General features: G+C 40.5%; 1 protein-coding gene across 7 annotated transcripts in view; it reads right to left on the bottom strand.

Annotated features, from left to right (window-relative positions):
• The window catches only part of FAT3 (FAT atypical cadherin 3), a 555353-nt gene that overhangs the window by 123496 nt on the left and 411297 nt on the right, over nucleotides 1–20560 (bottom strand). For all 7 annotated transcript variants that reach the window (XM_075592531.1, XM_075592536.1, XM_075592534.1 and 4 more), the window contains one exon: nucleotides 815–1090. In XM_075592531.1, the coding sequence (XP_075448646.1) occupies nucleotides 815–1090 (276 nt within the window). The remainder of the gene's footprint in view (nucleotides 1–814; nucleotides 1091–20560) is intronic.

A 20560-nucleotide genomic window follows, 5' to 3' on the forward strand; every position in this document is an offset into this window, starting at 1 on the left:
GGTTTTCTTGCACTTACAGATGTAGCAAAGACTTACTGTGTGCGTTGTAAATTAGCCATTCTGCAAGATGCTGTAGAAAGTGGCTACATTGTTAATACTTCAGGCTGTATAACATCTCTAAAGTTGAGTAGGACAAAAGTATTTTTTCCCCCAATACTTCAATCTTAATTACATTATTAAATACTGCAGTGTAAAGGAGTACTTCAGTATTAGGTGATACAGTACCTTTTTTTATTTTAACTAAGAATTGATCTTATAAGACCAGCTTTGGAGAGTTATCTTGACCTGAGGAATACAGGTAGTCCTCGCAATCCAACGTTTCACTTTACAACGAATGGCATAACCAACGCTTTACAATGCAACCCTATGGGCTGTTTTTCGACGCCGGAATGCGTTATCCAACGCTCACCGTCACTGATTAACATGGGACTCACTTTACAACGGTTTCACTATCCAACACTACTTCCAGAACGGATTCCGTTGGATAACCGAGGACTGCCTGTAGCGGAGAACTCTTGAAAGATGGTCTTACAATATCCATTGTTCGTTTAAATAAAAAAGGCATCACCTAACACTGAAGTATTCATTTACATATCGCAACTGGACTAACACAGCAATTTCTATTTAATTCATTATTAAATACAAATTATGCAAAAAGTATTCAACATCGAAAACCTAAGTCTCACTTAAAAAAAATTGCAATTGTTTGTAAGGAGCCACTTTGCACACCACTAACCAGAAGCGGATGTAGTGTAGTCAATAGACATTTGCTGTATGTTAAAAGAAAGTGTGACATAAGCGGTTCTGGTCTTACCATTACTGTGAGGATGTGGTGAGCTTGTGCTTCGTGGTCCAGCCTCTCTGCAGTGTACAGCACACCTGTGCTAGGATCAATTCGAAACTTTCTCATACTGATGGGATCAATGCTGCTGTGGATTATATAACTTAACTTGTGATTTTCATCTTTATCCGTGGCTTTGATTTGTAATATTTCGGTATCTGGAAGGACATCTTCACAGATGACGTGATCGTAACTCTGCTCCGAAAACTCAGGACCGTTATCATTGTTGTCGAGCACTCTAATAAGAACCTAAAACGAAATATAATTTTAAGTGACCGGGCGACATTTCAACAGGCAAAAAATACCATATAAAACAGGTTCACAGATTACATGTCTTCAAAAACTCAACTTAATGGGGTTTCAGGAAAAATCGAGGTAAAGGAATACAGCAATTTAATCTTTTTTATTAGCAAAAGTATACTTGTATCTTATTTAATTTTTTTAAATGTTAGTTCCATAAGAATGATTATTTGTCACTGAATTAAACATACTTTGAAAATGCATTGGAGATATTCTTAAACCACATTATCTAAAAATGGAAACTTCTGTTCAATAGAATGTTTTATTCAAATCAATTACTCCATTAAAATAAAGTCACATCTGAAGAACAGAAATTTGTCATTATCAAAATCTCAAACAGTACATAAGAACACTAGGTATTCGTCATATTTGTCCAAAAAAAGGCATCGTGACCTATGAGAAAATCTAAATCTTGTTCTCTAATCTCTACTTCTGGGATACTTCCCAATGAAATTCAATTTGTAGAACACTACATTTAAGTTTGGAAAACCATAAGTTAAAGCAGCTTAAAAAATATATATATATATATATATATATATTTATAAATATATATATATATATATTATAATATACGCAGCCTTTGATTGACTTTATTGAAAATGAATTACCTAAGCTGCCGATCAATTCGTTCTTCCATGACCGATCAGCAAAGTCCTGCTTCCCAGGGATCACTAAATGGTTGCATTTCAGTTTCAAATCAATCCTCCAGTCAGTGTAACTCAGCAGCTACAATGTATTCTTATATTACTAAAGGTAACATTATCTATTGTTACAGTTTGCAGCTCAAACTGCTGACAATATTGGCATCAAACTATCATAAACAGGATTCTTATCAAAACCCATTACAAATGGCATAAAGAGTTGAATTTTAAAATTAAAAAAGGTTCTTTAGTATTATCTAATAGGCCACTACAGAACAGATTTAAATTAAAAAAAAAACCACGTAGAATATTGCTTGGATTGCTCCTTTAAATGTTTCTCTTTATAACTCTATAACACATTGACAAAGTGAGAATTTGACGTAAGGGGAGGGTCTGACATAACAGCACGGGGATCTAAGCAACCATTTTGAGTCAGCATCCATCTTAGGTGCCTGATATTGTCTATTGTCTGTATGAAAGTGGAATGAACGTTAGTTTAAAATACATTTTTTTCTTCTGAAGTTCCAATTGATATTGAGCGGTTCAGCTAAGCCAAAAACCTTGAGCAAAGTGCCAATGTTATGAAAAAGGCCAGACTGATAGGGATGGTTTCTGTATGTAGAGAAAAGGTCACCAGCTTAATAAAGTATTATTGCTGAATCATCTCATTTAGACATCCCATAATGTCATCAACTCAATGTATTCGTGTGCATAATTTGTTTACCTTTTACGCATACGTAGTGACGACACGCAACCTTGTAGAGGGGGCGTGGGTTTAGTATTTTGTGTATAAATAATGCCTGTATGCACCATGTCTTTGGGAGGGTTTTATTTTGAAACTCTCCTCTGCGTGTGCACCGCACAAGCAATAAACTTATTTGTCTATTCTGTAAAATATAACCTCAGACTTGTGTTGTTATTTCACAGAGCTTTATCAGATGGCGCACCGAATAGAAACCCAAAAAACACCGGAAGCTGAGCACCTGGAAAAACCACTCCTCGGTCACTCAAATCTGAGCGCTCATAAGAATCAAGGTAAAAGGCACCTTTTAAGGAAAGCCTGAGTTTAAAAAGTTGTTTTGAGTGATGTGTAGAGAGATGTGTTTTGAAGGGTGTCTCAATCTGTGTTGACGGGTTAACCTAGCAGTGTCAAATAAGTTTATTTGTCTGTTCCTGTATCCATTTTAAAGTGTTATAGATGTTAAGTTTTATTGGGATTAAGGTGAGAGTCCCATTAAAATTTTTGGTGTTTTGGTGATAAAGGTGAGTGTTTGTATGCGTAAGGGATTGTTTTTCAGACTGTCCTGGGTTGTGATAAATATTTTTGTTGTCTGAGCAGGAAGGGTCCCTGATTGTACATTTGCTCTGTCTTGTCAGTAACATACCAAATGAGGTTATTTATGGATATCTGTTTAGAAGGTCTTATCTGTATCCATGTTATAGAAGTATAAGGTTTATCAGGGCTGGGTTGGACCCGCTGAAGTAATTCAAGTGTTTTCTTGGGTATAGTTATGGTGAAAAAATCAGAACAATAACATGCCAAAAGAGTTGTACGTAATCAGCTTGCGCTGATTATTGTATCAGGTGTATTGTACAGGTCAATTAAATTTGATTTCTGTAACCGAAGAAGTATTGTACAGGTCAATTAAATTTGATTACTGTAACAGGAGAATAATGGGAAACCAAAGTTCTCAGAATTTGCCGTTAGAGGTTGTGTGTCTGCAGACAAAGATTATAAAGAATGGATACAGAGAACAAGAAGAGACAATATAAATATGTTTTGTTGGCCAATGAAAAATACATGCAAGTTCAAATGAAAATACATGCAAGTTCAAATGAAAATACACATGCAAGTCCCAGTGAAAAACATGCCACCCCAATGAAAAAAGTTTGTTTGCAATAAATTACTATAGAAGGAAGCGTGAACCTATGAGTAGCCGCACCGGTTTTCTTATTCGTAAGAATGCGAACGCAAGGGCTCATAGTGGAACCTTCTAACTTTCAGTAATCCCTGTGTGTCTGTGGTAGTATAAATCTTTGGATTTTATGAGGTTTTTGTGGCAAAAGTCAAGCATGGCAGGCCCGGCTGGCGGACACCGCAGAAATCAGTTGTGAACGTATAAGCTTTTCCTTCCATTTCCCCACATGCAATAAGTGGTTATAAATCATTTCCTGATATAAACTCAAGTTTCGGTGCCGGCAAGTAAAATTGTTGCGCCCTTAATGGAGAGTGGTTAGATGGATTTGATACCCTAATGAATTTTTCCTGAATGATTACCTGTGTGAAAGATAAACCATGCTAAGTATCACGTGTGCACAAATCCCCATCCAAAAACTTGCAAGTACGTACGAAAACATGAATATTTTTTGCTCACAATGAAATCAAAGGTCTGAAAGAAAGAGTTTCAAAATCGCAGCAGCACAGAGCGTGCCCCCACTTTTTTCTCCAGCGCGAGGAATGTGCTAAGATACGAAAGTTTAACTCAGAAAGCTCCGGAGCATCAGAGTAGTTTTAAAGTCAGGTTATTTATGAGAATAAAGAAAGAGAAGAGAACTTTTATTAATAGTTGCAGGGTGAAATTGTTGGGTAATAGGGGAGAAATGTCTTTCTTTTATTTGTTTGTTATTTTTGTGATGTTGTGTGGCTGTGTGTGAGAGAAGTTTTTTGTATTGTGTGTGTTCTGTATTGTGTTTAACGAGTAAAAACACATTTCAATTTTATTTCTAGAGGATTAAGATGTTTGGGAATATTTTGTGTTCAAAAATGTGGGTAAAAGATCATAAGCATTGTTTGAAGTATATATTGTATTGTATGTTTTCATGTATATAATGCCAGTAATATGCACAGCGCTTCACAGAAGTGGTGCACGTCGTAATCATATAGGTAGCAAAGGGTAAAGGTAAGAGGTCATGAAATAAGTGATCCAGACATAAAAGTAACATTAAGGAAGAGAAGTCCCTGCTCTGAGGAGCTTACAATCTAATTGGTAGGTAGGGAGAGCGTACAGAAGCAGTAGGCTTTGATTAGAAGCCAGGAGAGGAATTTCAGGAGGGGAAATGCAGAATCAGAGTTTAAAGAGTAGAGTGATTCTGGCAGCAGCGTTTGGGAGAGATAGTAGGGAAGACAGGTGAAAGTCAGGAAGCTGGGATAGTAGGGAATTACAGTTAGCAAGATGGGAGAGAATGAGGGTCTGAATCAGAGTTTTAATAGTTGAGCAACAGAGGAACAGGTGTATCTTTGTGATATTGTGGAGGAAAAAGCGACAGTTATAGAAATGTTTTGAATGAAAGAGGAGAATATGAGAGAGGAGTTGAGGGAATGACCCCTAAGCAGCGTGCTTAGAGCTACTGCATGGAAGATTCAAGAGTAATGTGAAACTAGATAATAGGGTCAGGTTTTGGAGGAAGTATGAGGAACTCTGTTTTTGCCATGTTAAGTTTAAGGCAAAAGAGGGTCTTCCAGGATGAGATAACAGAGAGACATTCAGAAACGTAGGTTTGTATGGCAGGTGTAAGGTCAGGGGTTGAAAAGTAAATGAGGGTGTTGTCAGCATAGTGGTGATATTTAAACCTAAGAGATGTTATTAGGTCACCTAGTGAGAGTGTGTACAGAGAAAAGAGAAGAGTGTGGTCCACAGAGGCAAAAGCTGCAGGGAGTAATAGGAGCAGAGTGGAATGACCTCTGTCTGGGGCAGCATATAGGTCATCAGTTATTTTAGTTAGAATTGTCTCCGTGGAGGGAGCAGTGCAGAAGTCAGATTGTAGAGGGTTAAGGAGAGAATGGGTGTTGAGAAAATGGAGCAAGCAAGAAAGTACAAGACAAGTTCAGTAGTTAGAAAGACAGGTCAGGTCAAGCTTGCTATTTTTGAGTCATGGTATAACTATTACATGTTTGAAGGAGAATGGAAATGTAGCAGATTAGAGGGAGAAAGGAGATCAACAGTGATGGTGACATTCTCTTGTGATACAGTGGAAAAAGAGTCAAGGAAAGCAGGAAGAGAGTAGGAAGCAGAAGTAGGATAGGAGGAAACAGAGGGAATGTTCTGGTGTATGGATTCAACCTCTTGCTTAAAATAGTCAGAAAAGTCCTGAGGTGAGATGAAGGAAGAGTTAGTGTGGGTTAGACTTGTGAGTGTTGACTAATGGAGAGAAATAGGTGTGTGTAGCTTGAGAAAGGACAGAATTGCAACAGGATAGCATAAATTTGTAGTGAATGAAGTCAGTGAAACTATGAAAGTTCAAAACAGAGAGATTAAAAAGAACTGAGTGGAGGGAAATAGCATGAGCGTGTGGAGTTATTTGTGTGTTAAGAAGTTATATAAACCTCAGCTATATAAAAGCCTGTTGGTTAATTTTTGAGAGGCCATAAAAAATGTAGTTCTTAGGGCTCTGGATAAAGCTCCATGTATTTAAACTTTAAGCAAAAGTTCCAATCCAATAATTATTATTTTTCAGGAAGAAGCCGTGGTGTACCTTATCTTATCTTTTCAGGGTCAATTGGCGAAACGCCCAGAAACAAAATGGCTCTTTGCCCGGAAACAAGTCTTATAGAAAATATTTTTTCTTTAGTCAGATGAATATGCAGAGTGTCTTTAAAATTATAAAGCTGACCATGTGCTCAGCACTGTGCAAAGAGATTATGTAAAGCAAGACATTAGTGTGAAGTCTTATACAAAATCATTTGTCTATTAACTGAATATGTGATGTATGTTATAACTTTTAACCATTTATTTTTTCCAAAGGTGTCCGTAAGCAGTGGTTATTGTAAAAATTGCTGTGTAATCTAGAATGGGTTTACCAGGAAGTGGTGAATTTGGGAGTCACCTCTCATTTGTGGGTGTGTCTTTGTGTATAGGGTTAAATACAGGGGATACATAGTTGCAAAAGCAGTTACATAAGTGAATAAGGTATGCATTATGTAGAAGGCATTTCAAATTTTTAACAGAATAGTTACAGTGGAGTGTTTGGGGTAAAAGCCAGATAGGGATTGGCTAGGGAAATTTGTATGGGTAAAATAATGGCTTAATTGGGAGTGAATATTTTTCCATAACAGTGGATAGTATTGGGAAAAGGGATATTGGCCTGTAGTTTGAGACAGTGTTTTTTGTCCCCACTTTTGAAGTTTGGGACAAACTCTGGTAGTTTCCCAGGTCTTAGGGATATGGCCTGCAGACAGGATAGAATTAATTATGGAAACAAGTGGTTAGCAAGGGATGAGGCCCTAAAGTTTCAGGAACTTAGATTGTATCAAAGTCAGGTTCACATTGGCTACTTAGTTTTAATTTGAGGAACATTAATAGGGAATACCTCTGTCTATATGTGGATGCTAAGACAGGGGTAAACACATTGATACAAGAATTTAGTCCTAGGTATAAATTATCTCCCTATGAGACACATATGGGATGACTTATGACTATCAACAGTCCAAAGGAAAGAATTAAGGACCATGTTATTGGTAATAAAACAATAAGTTGTATGCAACTAATACATTTTTTGAGTCTCTCTAGGCAAAGGTGAAAGTGCACCTACTCGAGATGGGGTTAATAGTCACATATTTCCTGCGCAAGCATGCTTTTCATCCCAGGTGAAAAGGCCTAAAGTAACCACCAATACAGCAAAGTCAAAGTAGCAGAGTTCTTTTCCTGGACCCAAAGTACAGTAAAGCTCGTTCCAGCTCCACCAAACATTCCAGCGCCACCAAAGACCAAAGTCACCTAAAGCACAGCCGCATCAAGTTAACGTCTTGCCGAGTCAAAACTCTAACCGTTAACCAACGAGGAAAATAAGACACCAGGCTAAGGCCAGGTTTTATCAGAACATTTCATTTTTTCAGAGACTCAGTATAATTATTCTTTAGAGTGTGTTAAGTTAGAAATTTAAGGTGTATGTAGAATTGAACCTTGATGGGAGGATTGGTTTCCTGGAAGCGTGGCTTGTGAAAGCTCTTGTATGTGTTTTGGCAGTACTCTTCACTCTCTATGTACTGCTGCGGCAGAGTTTATTCGAGCATTTGCCCGTTCTCTGCCGCAGCAGTAGCCTGGCGCGCGCCCGAGAGTGACGGGCGCGCGCCGAAGCAGCGGAAGAGCGCCCTCCGATCGGGGCGCTCTCCCTACTGCTGCCGGGTCCGCCGGAACCCCCTGCCGCTGTCCCGCGATCGCGGGACACCAGGGCTCCCTCGGGGAGCCCCTGGACGCGCGTGCAGGGGGCGCACGCTCCCGAAGACGCGTGACCGCGCGCCGAGGGGCGGCCACTAGCAAGCCGGGAGATTTCCCGGCTTGCGGTACCGACCACACTCGAATAAAGTGTGTCGGTACTGTATGTGTCATGTGCAGCAAAACTTTGATCCAGAAGTGTGTTGCACCTCCACCGAAAGGAGGGGGTCACCCAGGGGCGTGTGTCAGCCACAAGGAAAGGATCATAAGTCAGCCATGTTGACCCATCGCAGACATCGTCTGTTCTGATATTCTGAGTGAATGATGTATACAATGCGTGCAGGGTGAGGATCATGCATTAGCTTCCACAGATACCAAACCCCCTCAATTCTCAGTAATAGAAGGTTGTGATGATTCTGAAAATATATGATGATAGAGATAGATGCAATTTCTTTTTTCTAGCAACTGCATATCCAAAGAAAGGTTGCTTGCATAAAATAAGGTTTTTAGTATTATGTGTATAATTTCTGTATTTTTTTCCAATTTTTTAAGGGAACCTCTTTAACGGGTGTATCACACACTAGGAACAAGAATCAATTTATGGGTGAAGTGTCTCCACCAACTAATGAAACCTGTGTAAAAATGTATGTTTAGTCAGATAATAATTTACAGGAAGGATGTGGCCTTAATTTTGCAGTTTTAATTTTATCATTAAACCAAGAACAGGTTCAGATTAGGCTTATGGCCTTACAAAACAGAATTGCTTTAGACTATGTTTTAGCTTCAAAAGGAGGGGTATGTGTCCTAATTGAGGAACAATGTTGTGTTTTTATTCCAGATCAGTGCAGCAATGTGCAGCATGAACTGGATGAAATACAAGAGATTCAAAAGAGGTTTACAAAGGGAAGTGACAAATTATCACCCTTGGGGTTAGGTGAATGGCTTAGATCACTTGGAGCAAAAACTTTTGAATGTTTTGATGTGTTTGGGAGTGTTACTTGTTGTCATATATGTGCGTGTCACGTGTTGCAAAGGTATGATCCACAGGTGTGCGACCCCCTCCCCCATTCGGATGCCACTCTTTACAGATGCCAGAAAACAGCAGTACCTTGAAGAAAGAAGATGCCGATCACAGTTATTCAATTCATCAAAAGACATATTGGCCGCAGCGCCTTACGAGACTATGACAGTGAAGGGCACGCGCCCTTGTCCTCTGAGTTATCCCTGGACTATCATCATTAACTTAATTCTCAAAAGCTATGTTTTAAGAATAAAAAGGAGGGAGTGACAAAGTGAGAATTTGACGTAAGGGGAGGGTCTGACATAACAGCACGGGGATCTAAGCAACCATTTTGAGTCAGCATCCATCTTAGGTGCCTGATATTGTCTATTGTCTGTATGAAAGTGGAATGAACGTTAGTTTAAAATACATTTTTTTCTTCTGAAGTTCCAATTGATATTGAGCGGTTCAGCTAAGCCAAAAACCTTGAGCAAAGTGCCAATGTTATGAAAAAGGCCAGACTGATAGGGATGGTTTCTGTATGTAGAGAAAAGGTCACCAGCTTAATAAAGTATTATTGCTGAATCATCTCATTTAGACATCCCATAATGTCATCAACTCAATGTATTCGTGTGCATAATTTGTTTACCTTTTACGCATACGTAGTGACGACACGCAACCTTGTAGAGGGGGCGTGGGTTTAGTATTTTGTGTATAAATAATGCCTGTATGCACCATGTCTTTGGGAGGGTTTTATTTTGAAACTCTCCTCTGCGTGTGCACCGCACAAGCAATAAACTTATTTGTCTATTCTGTAAAATATAACCTCAGACTTGTGTTGTTATTTCACAGAGCTTTTATCAACATTAAAAAAAACAGTTTTGGGAATAAAACGTGTCGCATTTCGTTGTCTTTTTATGTTGTTCAAGATTAACCATCATGTAAAATATTCAGGTAAAACACTTCCTCCTTTTTCTAATGCACTGCTAGCACTGCCTCAGCGTGTTATAGAAAGCACCTTTCTCGCATATGTCTCTGCACTGGGGAATCTTTGCCAATCTCTGCTTGCATCCTGTTCTGTCCCAATTTATAGTCAGCACACCTTTCTTGCTGCTTGCTTCACACTTCCCACAGTTCCAGAAGTTTCAAATAAAGAAGCTTGTGGCCACTAATCTTAGATACAGTATGAAGCAGAGTAAGGCCGAGTCCATAGACGGACAGGCCGCGCTGAGCCGTGCGGACGCTCCGCGCTGAGCCCCTGCATCCTCAATGAGGATGCCTTGAGAGGGGGCTCACGCGAGCGTCCGCAGGCGTGCTGAGGCGCTGGATTTTTCAGCCGACAGCCAAGCTGTTTTTCAGAGCGCTGTCGGCTGAAAACATCCAATCAGCACGGAGCAGCGTCAACGTCACGGCGCCGTGACGTCGACGTCGGTGCGTCGCGGGCGATTGGCCCAGCGACGTCACTGCCCCGCCTCCCTCAGTCTCCCCCCGCCTCCGATCGCGCCAGCTGGCTCGCCTACATGGACATGAAATCGCGCAGATTTCAGCAGGCGAGCCTTAGCGTCAGCGCGGTCCAGCCCTGCTTCCCCTTCTATGGCCCCAGCCTAACGCTCACAGCATTGCCAAAGTCTTCATCTTCAAAATAGTAACTGAACAACTTTAAAAAAAAACAACACAAAAATAAGAACAGGACAATAACAAATACCTCTGGCTTATTCAAAGTGTGTAAAAGTTGGAAGACTGCCATAAACGGCCTTTTTACAAATCTCGAATGCTCTCTTCTTGGCTAATTGCTTTGCCAGAGACCTCTCGTACAGTACAAACTATCAAGCCCCTAACCTGCAAAAGTCCAGATTTTTGCTTTGTATGTATTTGTCTGATTTGTTATGTCCTCGACGTTAACGTGATTCGCATTGTTTTTGTTTCTGATTAATGCCTACAGAGTACACAATCAGTTCCCCCTACACTTGATTCTTTTTTTTTAAAATCTTTCAATTTCTTTCCATTGCTAAAACCCTCTTGAGGTAATTCAAATGTAGGTTTGCAGCAGCCACTGGAAATACCTTCCTGTATGCTGCTTATGGTTATTTTGTACTCCATCTAGTTCTAGAGCAGTATTTTTAAAACAGGGGTTCCTAGGAGGCCTTGGGTTCCCCAGGCATCCCTATATGGTTCCCTGTAATTTTCAGGCCATTTGAAAATTGCACCAAATACAGAAGAATTTACAATGCATCTGATCTCAGACGCGCTATTAGAGAAGGTTGGGGTTCCTTACAATGCATCTAATCTCAGACGCGTTATTAGAGAGGGTTGGGGTTCCTTACAATGCATCTGACCTCAGACGCGCTATTAGAGAGGGTTGGGGTCCCGCAGAATTTCACTAACGGTTCCTAAATCAAAAAAAGATTGGAAACAACTGCTCTAGAGTTTGAATGGGCATGTAAAACGTCCGTTTCTGCAATTAACCTTGATTATAATGGTCACCATTGTAAACCTTAACCTTAATATTAAAAATGTGTGAAAATTCATTTAGATTTTCAGTAAACTACTTTGTGTAGCGTGGGAAAAAACAAACAAGTTTTGTAGATTAAGTCAATTGTACAGTATTAAGTTATTAAAATGTATGTTCCCCAAAGTTTATACTTGACACTAGTGCAGCCTGCACAACAGGAGTTAACACACAAGCATTATTCTGACAAAGAATACATATGATTCACCAAAAGAATGAAAAGTTTCATAAGTTTCCAGGGAAGTAGCAGTGAATGACACAGGGGAATAAAAGAAAGTTTACTTGCAAGTGTTAGGATTGCTGATATCAATTGCAGTACTGTACATACTATTGCACATCTGCAGTGTTACTCAAATTCTTAAGAAATTAGAACAGTAAGTACAATTTTGAATTATGTACCATAAAAATTGCGCTTCTGTGTCTGAGATTTTGTAGAAATACTCACAGGTTATTGTATGTCTATGATGTTTTAAATGTACTAAACCCCTCCATTTCACCCCCGACATTGGTACACATGGCCATTCCATCCTCTTTGCAGATCCTCAAAGTGAACGTACATTAAGCTCGCTAAATTACTGTAGTAAGAGGACCGATTGGGAGATTCTTGATGAGTAAAGATCCGACTGGTTTCCCATGAATGTAAACCTGTAGCTGAATCTAACTTGAGGGGATACAGCCTGCTGTATTTTCAAACTGATTACATCAAAATTTCAAGTCAGGCTTTAGTAGAACCATCTGTACTGAATAAGTTAAATGTGTTTTAAATGATGGAAGGCCATATTTAATAGCAGCATGCTATAATGCCCTTTCTAGCACAGGAGGACACAGAGGCCTATAGGTTTATTCAATATACTCTGAAACGGCCGATTAGCACAGTAATTGGTCAAAAACTCCCACTAATGGCAATAGGCGTTTTCGGCCAACCGGCCGCTTTGGAATATATATAAAATTATCCTGTAAGGTCTGTTAAATCAAGAACAACAAACACGATGTTAATTAAAACAGGAGCTGACTTAATTTTCCTTAATGTAACACTATTCACTAACATAATTATATGCAAAATAATGGACGTATGTGACCTCATTTCCATTGCCTAAACGTACTTGGTGATATTCCCATTCAGACCCTGAAACAGGGAGGGGAGAGAATACCAAGATTATATGATAAAAGTTCATGAAATTAACTTCCCCCCCATACATTACCCCTTAACAGACTAAGTAGCCAGCTAGTCATGGGCAACCCATAGCAATGGCCACTGAGGGCTTCAATGGAGTTAATACTGTATATAGCCTAACTAGCCCCCTCTGCATTTCAAAGAGGCCTTACTTACCGCAATGTATACAAGGTGTTAACCCATACTTCCTTCCCCCTGAAGAGCTTAACCAACCAACTCCCATCCCCAATCCTTATTACCTCCATTTCAGCCCAACACACCTAACAATCCACACTTTTGTTATGGCTTGGCATTGGCCCATAGGGATTTCCTAGTGGATTCATTCCTGGAGATCATGGGAGACCTCTTTGTGGAGGAGGTAAGTGGTTTTAATGATCAGTTAATCCCTTTGGTGCCAATAAGGCTATTTGACTCCCCTTGAGAGGGCCTAGGTGGCATCACTGGCACCAAAGAGTTAATGACTATTTTATATTTCTAACCTAGTAGTTAGAGGTGTGTTGTCAGAACCATGTAGCAGGAGTGCTGGGGTGAAATCACTATCAATCTGGTATTGCACTGTGGTGCATTTATTAGCTATTGGATCTACTGGGTGTCAATACAGGAGAGTTGTAGCTGCGGTGTAGTCTCAGGTCACCTGCTGGTACTCCATGGGTACAGGACCAGGTAGCATTAGGTGGGAACACCAGCTACTGCTGGAGTAAAAGAGGGCACCAGGGACTTTTGTATAAAACAAAGTCTTTATTGAACAATAGGAGCAAGCAGTGTCTTTTCTTTCGAGTTACCACCTGAGAGGGCTACAGGCTTTTGTTATGAATGGCTCCCAAGGAGCAGAGGATTAACCGGGGTGTCTCTCTTGTGTAGTTGAAGCAGGAACCTGTCCCTTTGTGTTCCCTCTTCTAGACCTTCCTTATCTGTGCTGTCCTTCCTGTTTGGGAGTGGGAGTCTTTTTGCCCAGCAGACTTGACAATCCCCAAGGGGGCACTGCACCCTAGAGTTTCTGCCACCTAGTTTACCTTCCTGGTTAGTCTTAAATAACCCCACCCTATTACTTAGAACCAACCTAATCAACTCACCCTAGAGAAGACTGACCAGGTTCCTAACTGGGAGGTGCTAACCCCTAGATTGAGGAGATAACCTTTAGTATCCTAATGACTGGTAACATGTATTGAAATGTATGTTTTAATATAGTTTGTTTTTTTAAAGTATATATATTTTTTTTAGATGATGAATCTGTATTTGTAGGTGACTCCTGATGAAACCGCAGCAACGGTGAAACACGTACAGTTGATCCAGAAATCTCTGTGTGGGACGCTGCACACAGTGCTACAGATGCAGCCACGAGTATTAGAACTCTTGCCTGGGAGAGTTCTGGGGCAGTCTCACAGTAAATGCCGCAACATTGCTGCAACCTTGCCTCAGCATTTCTGTGAGCTTCTTAATGGCCCATCGGATTAACACAGCAGGGGTCCCTGCAGTCCCATACAGTTTGAATGGGACTGCAGGGTCCCCCCGCTGTGTTAATCCGATGGGCCATTATGAATCTCACAGTAATGTTGAGGCAATGTTGAGGCATTTACTGTGAGACTGCCCCAGAATCTCCCAAGTAAGTGTTCTAATACTGGTGGCTGCATCAGTACCTGCCTGCAGACCTGCCTCCAGTCCATCATCAGGGAATTCAACCCGGAATCACGGAGACGGCGACGCGAGTGCTGCTGAGCAGAAGAGTGAGGCGATCACTCTGGATACCAGCTGCCCGCTCATGATATTTTCATCTAAATGCTTACCTTGATTTGACACCATGTGAGTGTTTTATCATATATTTACTCTATACAAAGCTTTTATCAGTCTACACTATTTGTGGTCTTTTAACCTTATCCCATGAAGGTCCCTATACTTGTGGCTATATTGGATACAGCCCCGCAAAGACACAGAATTGCCACTGATTGGGATATGCACTAAAAGATTGAGAAATCTGTGAGTACAAACTCTGTTGGATTTTGGAGAAACAAACTCCTTAAAATCATCTAAAAACATATTGCACTATTGTTTGTATGTTTTCTTTTTACATATTACTATAGTGCCCACGGTTATTCTAACACAAACCAGTGGCAATCGCCAAAAAGACCCAGGTACATGCTGGATACATGCCTTAAACTTGCCTTAAACTAGACACAGCATTTCTGCATTCATTAATGGCCCATCAGATTAACAGTGGGGGGCCCTGGCAGTCCCACTCAAACTGAATGGGACTGCCAGGGACCCCTGCTGTGTTAATCCTATGGATCATTAGTCAATGCAGAAATGCCTTAAACTTGCCTTAAACTAGCCAGGTTACACCCTGCACATACCCAGAATGTAACCGGGCTAGTTTAAGGTAAGCTATAGAATACTCGTGGTCTCGTCTGTACCTGTGCTCCCCAAAAAACCTGGATCTTTGAGAAACATATGGATTGAGAAAGCAATCTACAATAGGGTTTGAGCCGCAAATCAAATTTTTTTGTATTTGGACTCCTTTTTTGTATTCTTTGTGTGTGTATATATATATATATATATATATATGTACTTTATGCACTTATATTATGTATTTAGTTAAGCACGTATATCACTATATAGGCGAAGTGTCCTCACCGGGGAGGAGGGAAAACAGCGGGCACGGCCGCGCAACAAAATAGCGAAGGCTGGACTGTGCTAGAAGATACTTTATTATGGCATGGATTTTAAAAAAGAGAGAAGGGATGGCACCCCCCGCAGCTCTTACGCGTTTCACCCACTCAGGGCTTTTTCAAAGAGTAAAGATTACTCTTGATTACTCACCAGGTGTGCAGGCTACCTTCACACATCTTGGGAGATCCTGCAATGTTCCCTCCATATATCACTATATCTATATATATATATATTCTTATTTTAAGGAATACCACGGATTTGGTTAAAGCGCCACTGTGGGTAACACCATTTGTTTTTTTCACAAATCATGGCCTACAGTAGTTGCTTATTACTATGTAGTGGTGCTGAATAAGACAGTAATGACCACTGTATACATACAGTATGGGTTTGAAGATTAAGGGGTATGGGATATCTTGCTCAACCACTTGATAGTGCGTGTGGTAGGGTGCTGCCTGGGGTGTGTGTTGGATACAGATAATGATCTGTGCCGGCAAGGTTGAGAAGAAAAAAACCCTGTAGTGGACCATACAAAATTATGAATGAATAGGAGTTTAAAAAGTAACCTTTATTGATGTCATAAAAATGTTATTATAATATCAATAACGGTTACTTTTTAAACTTGCTCAACTAATCATTTTGTAAGGTGTGCTCCACTACAGGGGTTTGTTCTTCTCACCCTGTGCCTGCACAGATCGTTATCTGTATGGCTTTATGCTGGGAAAGGGTACATCCAAAAAATATTTTTCAAAACTTTCAATGACCACCCACTCATCTAATCTGCTCATCTACCCACCTGCTCTACAATTTTAGCTCCGTTTGTTCCCAATCTTTTTTCCATATTTGGGATTCACTTGCATCATCCCCAGTGCATGCTCAACTCTCTTTTTTTGTAGTAGGCTTCACCCACTCTGCTGGAAGGTTTTTCCATGCATCTAATGCTACTTCAGAGAAGTACTTCCCCCATGTTTCTGCTCTCCTTCCAGTTATCCTCATCTGCATCTTACAAAGTGACTTACACCACCAAAACACGGTGTTAGTTAAGTATTTGTAAAAGTACCAGATGCTGAAACAGAAGTAAAATTGCTATTATTGTGTTGCGTGCCTTGCTGAACTTTTATTAAAGACTTGCGTAGCACAAGGATCCCTGCAGACCCAGCCAACACCGCCATTTACAAACGGCCATCGAATGATCCTAGGAAAACACACAGGCTTCCACATGGCTTCATTTTTCTATCCCTCCAACATCTAATAAAGCAATTCAAATGCTTTAAATAAGTGTATAAATACTTAACATGATTCAAACATAAACAGTAGCTTTATCTTTAAAGTACTTGTTATTATCAAGCAGTCTGTTCATATTAATCTTTCCTAATCGACAACAGCATTGTGCATGATATCAGCAAGAATGAGCTAAACAGCTAGTATAGGAAAGAGGACCAATAAAAACCCTGTTTAAATCCCAGTATAACCTCTTTTAGGACTCAGGCAGGTAATGTTCTTTACCTTTGCCATTGTAACACTTTAGGGAACAAAGACCAAACTGAGCCTGCACATTTTAGTAAGTAGACGGTCAATTACACAGTATTTAAGAATGCATTGTTATTGTGGGTTGTGTAGGAAGATATAGTGATGTCGATCAATAAACCATTGAACCAGTAACAAACTACTTTATCTCTGAGCAGTAGTAAAGAAGTAATGCACAGCAGTAGATAATTACCAAATAATGCATGCAATTAATGTAATTGTTTGAGTAATGGTATTTTCTTTCTCTTGCATGCTTACACAGTATGTTTTAAACCAGAAAATTGGTATATTTTGCTTTTAAAGATCTTTACCTGTATTATTAGATAGGACAAACTGTATAAGAATAGCATAGTATTAGAAATGAGAAAAAAAATGGTTATGTAATGTTAAAAACTCAATTTTATCAGTATAAAATGTAATATAAGCAGTAGGGAAACCCCATAACTGCTGTAATCCAAGTGATTATCCTTCTGGAAAGGCATGCTCGGAATAGTCTTTTAAATAGATGCTGTCGAGACCCTTGGGAATGTTGTAAGGGGGAGACACAAACGTGTGTGCAAAATGTTACAGTGTTTGTATAATGCAATCCCTATTTTGCTTTCAGTTATATATTTGGAACACTACAGGCTGAAAATACATTTATTCAGAGCAGGCATGTGAAGGATGGCGTTCACCTTCAGTGTTGAAAATGTAATCACTTTTCTAAACATGGCCCTGAGCAATGATGAATTAAGTAGAGGTATAGAAAAGGCAAGCGCTTCGCTCAAGTTCCCGAAAAAATACATCCGTCTGGAGGAACACTGGCACAGTATGTTGATAGCTTATACATTACAAAACTTATGTTATGGTAAAATCATGGGTCATATCCCACAAGGTCAAAAGCTGGGGAATGTCAGGTCACTGGACTGCCATCACTTAGCCGCACTCCGCAATTAAAGGAGCCATTGATGCGCTTTTTGTTATATTATTTTCAGCTCCGGGGTGCCCCCCCCTACTTCCCGAGACACACACCTCCAAAGGGGGGTGCCAGTATCTCTGCAAAGTTTAAATGTCCCGGGTCACCTGTTGAACCTGATGATGTCACGGCTTCCTATTGGCCCGCAGGGCGCAGGAGCATTGAAACTTGACCATTACGTGAACCCTGCGAGCCGAGTGGAGCGGCTACCGCTACCCCATACGGAGGTAAGTATCTCGGGAATCAGGGGGTCCCCTGAGCTGAAAAGAATGGGGTTCAGCTACGGAGACCCCCTGCTTTAATCGCAAGTTTAAAAAAAATTAGCAAAAAGAAAAAATCGCCTCCTTGCATTGCCTCTTTAAATCACCAATGATATAATTTCTTTTTTTAAATAAGTAAAACTAATTTATTTCCATGTTGATGTAATACTTGCTGAAAGATTGTTACATTGTCCCTACTTCAATAACACAGATCAAAGAGATTTATATTTGCTACATTATTTTCTAGCAGTTGAACATAAGCGTAATCAATCTTTACGGTGAAAGTCGCTTGTTTTATCACTGAATATATGTTTGTCTTATCGGTATTATTAATGTTCGTTAAAATATTCAGTGTTCTGATTATTTTCCTACTTCGTCTTGGAGAAGGGTTGCCAAATGGCCTCAATTTGCAGGTAACATCCCAACACTTTGTGTTTGATGGTTTTCTATTTGGTAATAGGTAAAGGTTGCAATGTCAAAAAGTGAGGCATGAGTGTGAGGAATGAGTAGAATGAGTGTGAGGAATGAGTAGAATGAGTGTGAGGGATGAGTAGAATGAGTGTGAGGGATGAGTAGAATGAGTGTGAGGGATGAGTAGAATGAGTGTGAGGGATGAGTAGAATGAGTGTGAGGAATGAGTAGAATGAGTGTGAGGAATGAGTAGAATGAGTGTGAGGAATGAGTAGAATGAGTGTGAGGGATGAGTAGAATGAATGTGAGGAATGAGTGTGAAGAATGAGAAGAATGAGTGTGAGGAATGAGTAGAATGAGTGTGAGGGATGAGTAGAATGAGTATGAGGAATGAGTAGAATGAGTGTGAGGAATGAGTAGAATGAGTGTGAGGGATGAGTAGAATGAGTGTGGGGAATGAGTAGAATGAATGTGAGGAATGAGTAGAATGAGTGTGAGGAATGAGTAGAATGAATGTGAGGAATGAGTAGAATGAGTGTGAGGAATGAGTAGAATGAGTGAGGGATGAGTAGAATGAGTGTGAGGAATGAGTAGAATGAGTAGAATGAGTGTGAGGATTTAAGGAATCGGGGAACATATCCTCTGCGACATATTCCCTCCTTACCTGTTGTCTCGCAGTCCTCTTCTCTGGCACCAGGGATTGAACGCACCCCCGCTCTGCTTACAGAGCGCTCACACATGCGCAGGTCTTCTAGAGTGCCACGGAGCTTCACTCCGCCCCCACGGACGCGCCGCGTGCACACGTAATGTCGTGCACCACTCCCCAGCTGCGTGGCAAGTACGTTCAGCCCACTTGTCTCCTGCAGCCAATCCTTGCCCCCGCGGAGGCCGCCCCTCCGTTCCGCCCCTCTTGTGACGGGTTCCTGTGTGCTTTAAATATCCTGCAGTTCCTGTCTTACGTTGCTAAGCATAACTAGTTGTAGCCTTGTGCTTCCACGTCTGTTGTGCCTTGCTCCCTGTCTTGTGCTTCTCTCTACAGTTAACCCTTCGTGTACCGACCCGACTTGTACTTGGAAACTCTTGTGGATACTGACCCCGGCTTACCCACGACTCTGCTGATTTCTCCAACCCTGATCACGACTACACGGACTACTACTATTCTGATCTCTCCAACCCCAAACCACGGTTATAAGGACTTTGACCATTCTAATCTCTCCATCCCAAGACCTTGGCAAGTATCTGACTAACCCACTCGCTCCAACCCAGACCCGGCTACGTTGACAATCCGCCTTCCAGGCACGTTTCCGCTGCTGTGGGTGCGTAGTTCAATACTTCCCCACCTCATTACCGGGTCCTGTCTTGCTCGTGGTTAGCGCAAGCGTTACAGAGGAATGAGTAGAATGAGTATGAGGAATGAGTAGAATGAGTATGAGGAATGAGTAGAATAAGTGTGAGGGATGAGTAGAATGAGTGTGAGGAATGAGTAGAATGAGTGTGAGGGATGAGTAGAATGAGTATGAGGGATGAGTAGAATGAGTGTGAGGAATGAGTAGAATGAGTATGTGGAATGAGGTGTGAGGAATAAGTAGAATGAGTGTGAGGAATAAGTAGAATGAGTGTGAGGAATAAGTAGAATGAGTGTGAGGAATGAATAGAATGAGTAGAATGAGTGTGAGGAATGAATAGAATGAGTAGAATGAGTGTGAGGAATGAGTAGAATGAGTAGAATGAGTAGAATGAGTGTGAGGAATGAGTAGAATGAGTGTGAGGAATGAGTAGAATGAGTGTGAGGAATGAGTGTGAGGAATGAGTGTGAGGAATGAGTAGAATGAGTGTGAGGAATGAGTAGAATGTGTGCGGTATATGCAGATCTGGTTGAACATGGTGATAGTAGAGAAAAAGTGCACCTGCTTAGTCACTACCATTGTACTGTATCTGCACAAGCCAGATATTGGTTTACAGCAGTCATCAGTATTCATAAGTAAGTGTCACTACGCTTCATTGACAGTTGGTAAGCCCATCTTTGAGATAATATAATCATCTTAGAATTAATCACTGAAGCACATAGGCTGAAAAAACAGTATACAGTATACAGTACATGTCAATTAAAGCAACAAAACATGTTATCT

Source organism: Ascaphus truei, chromosome 3 (assembly GCF_040206685.1).
Source record: "Ascaphus truei isolate aAscTru1 chromosome 3, aAscTru1.hap1, whole genome shotgun sequence".
NCBI lineage: Eukaryota > Metazoa > Chordata > Amphibia > Anura > Ascaphidae > Ascaphus > Ascaphus truei.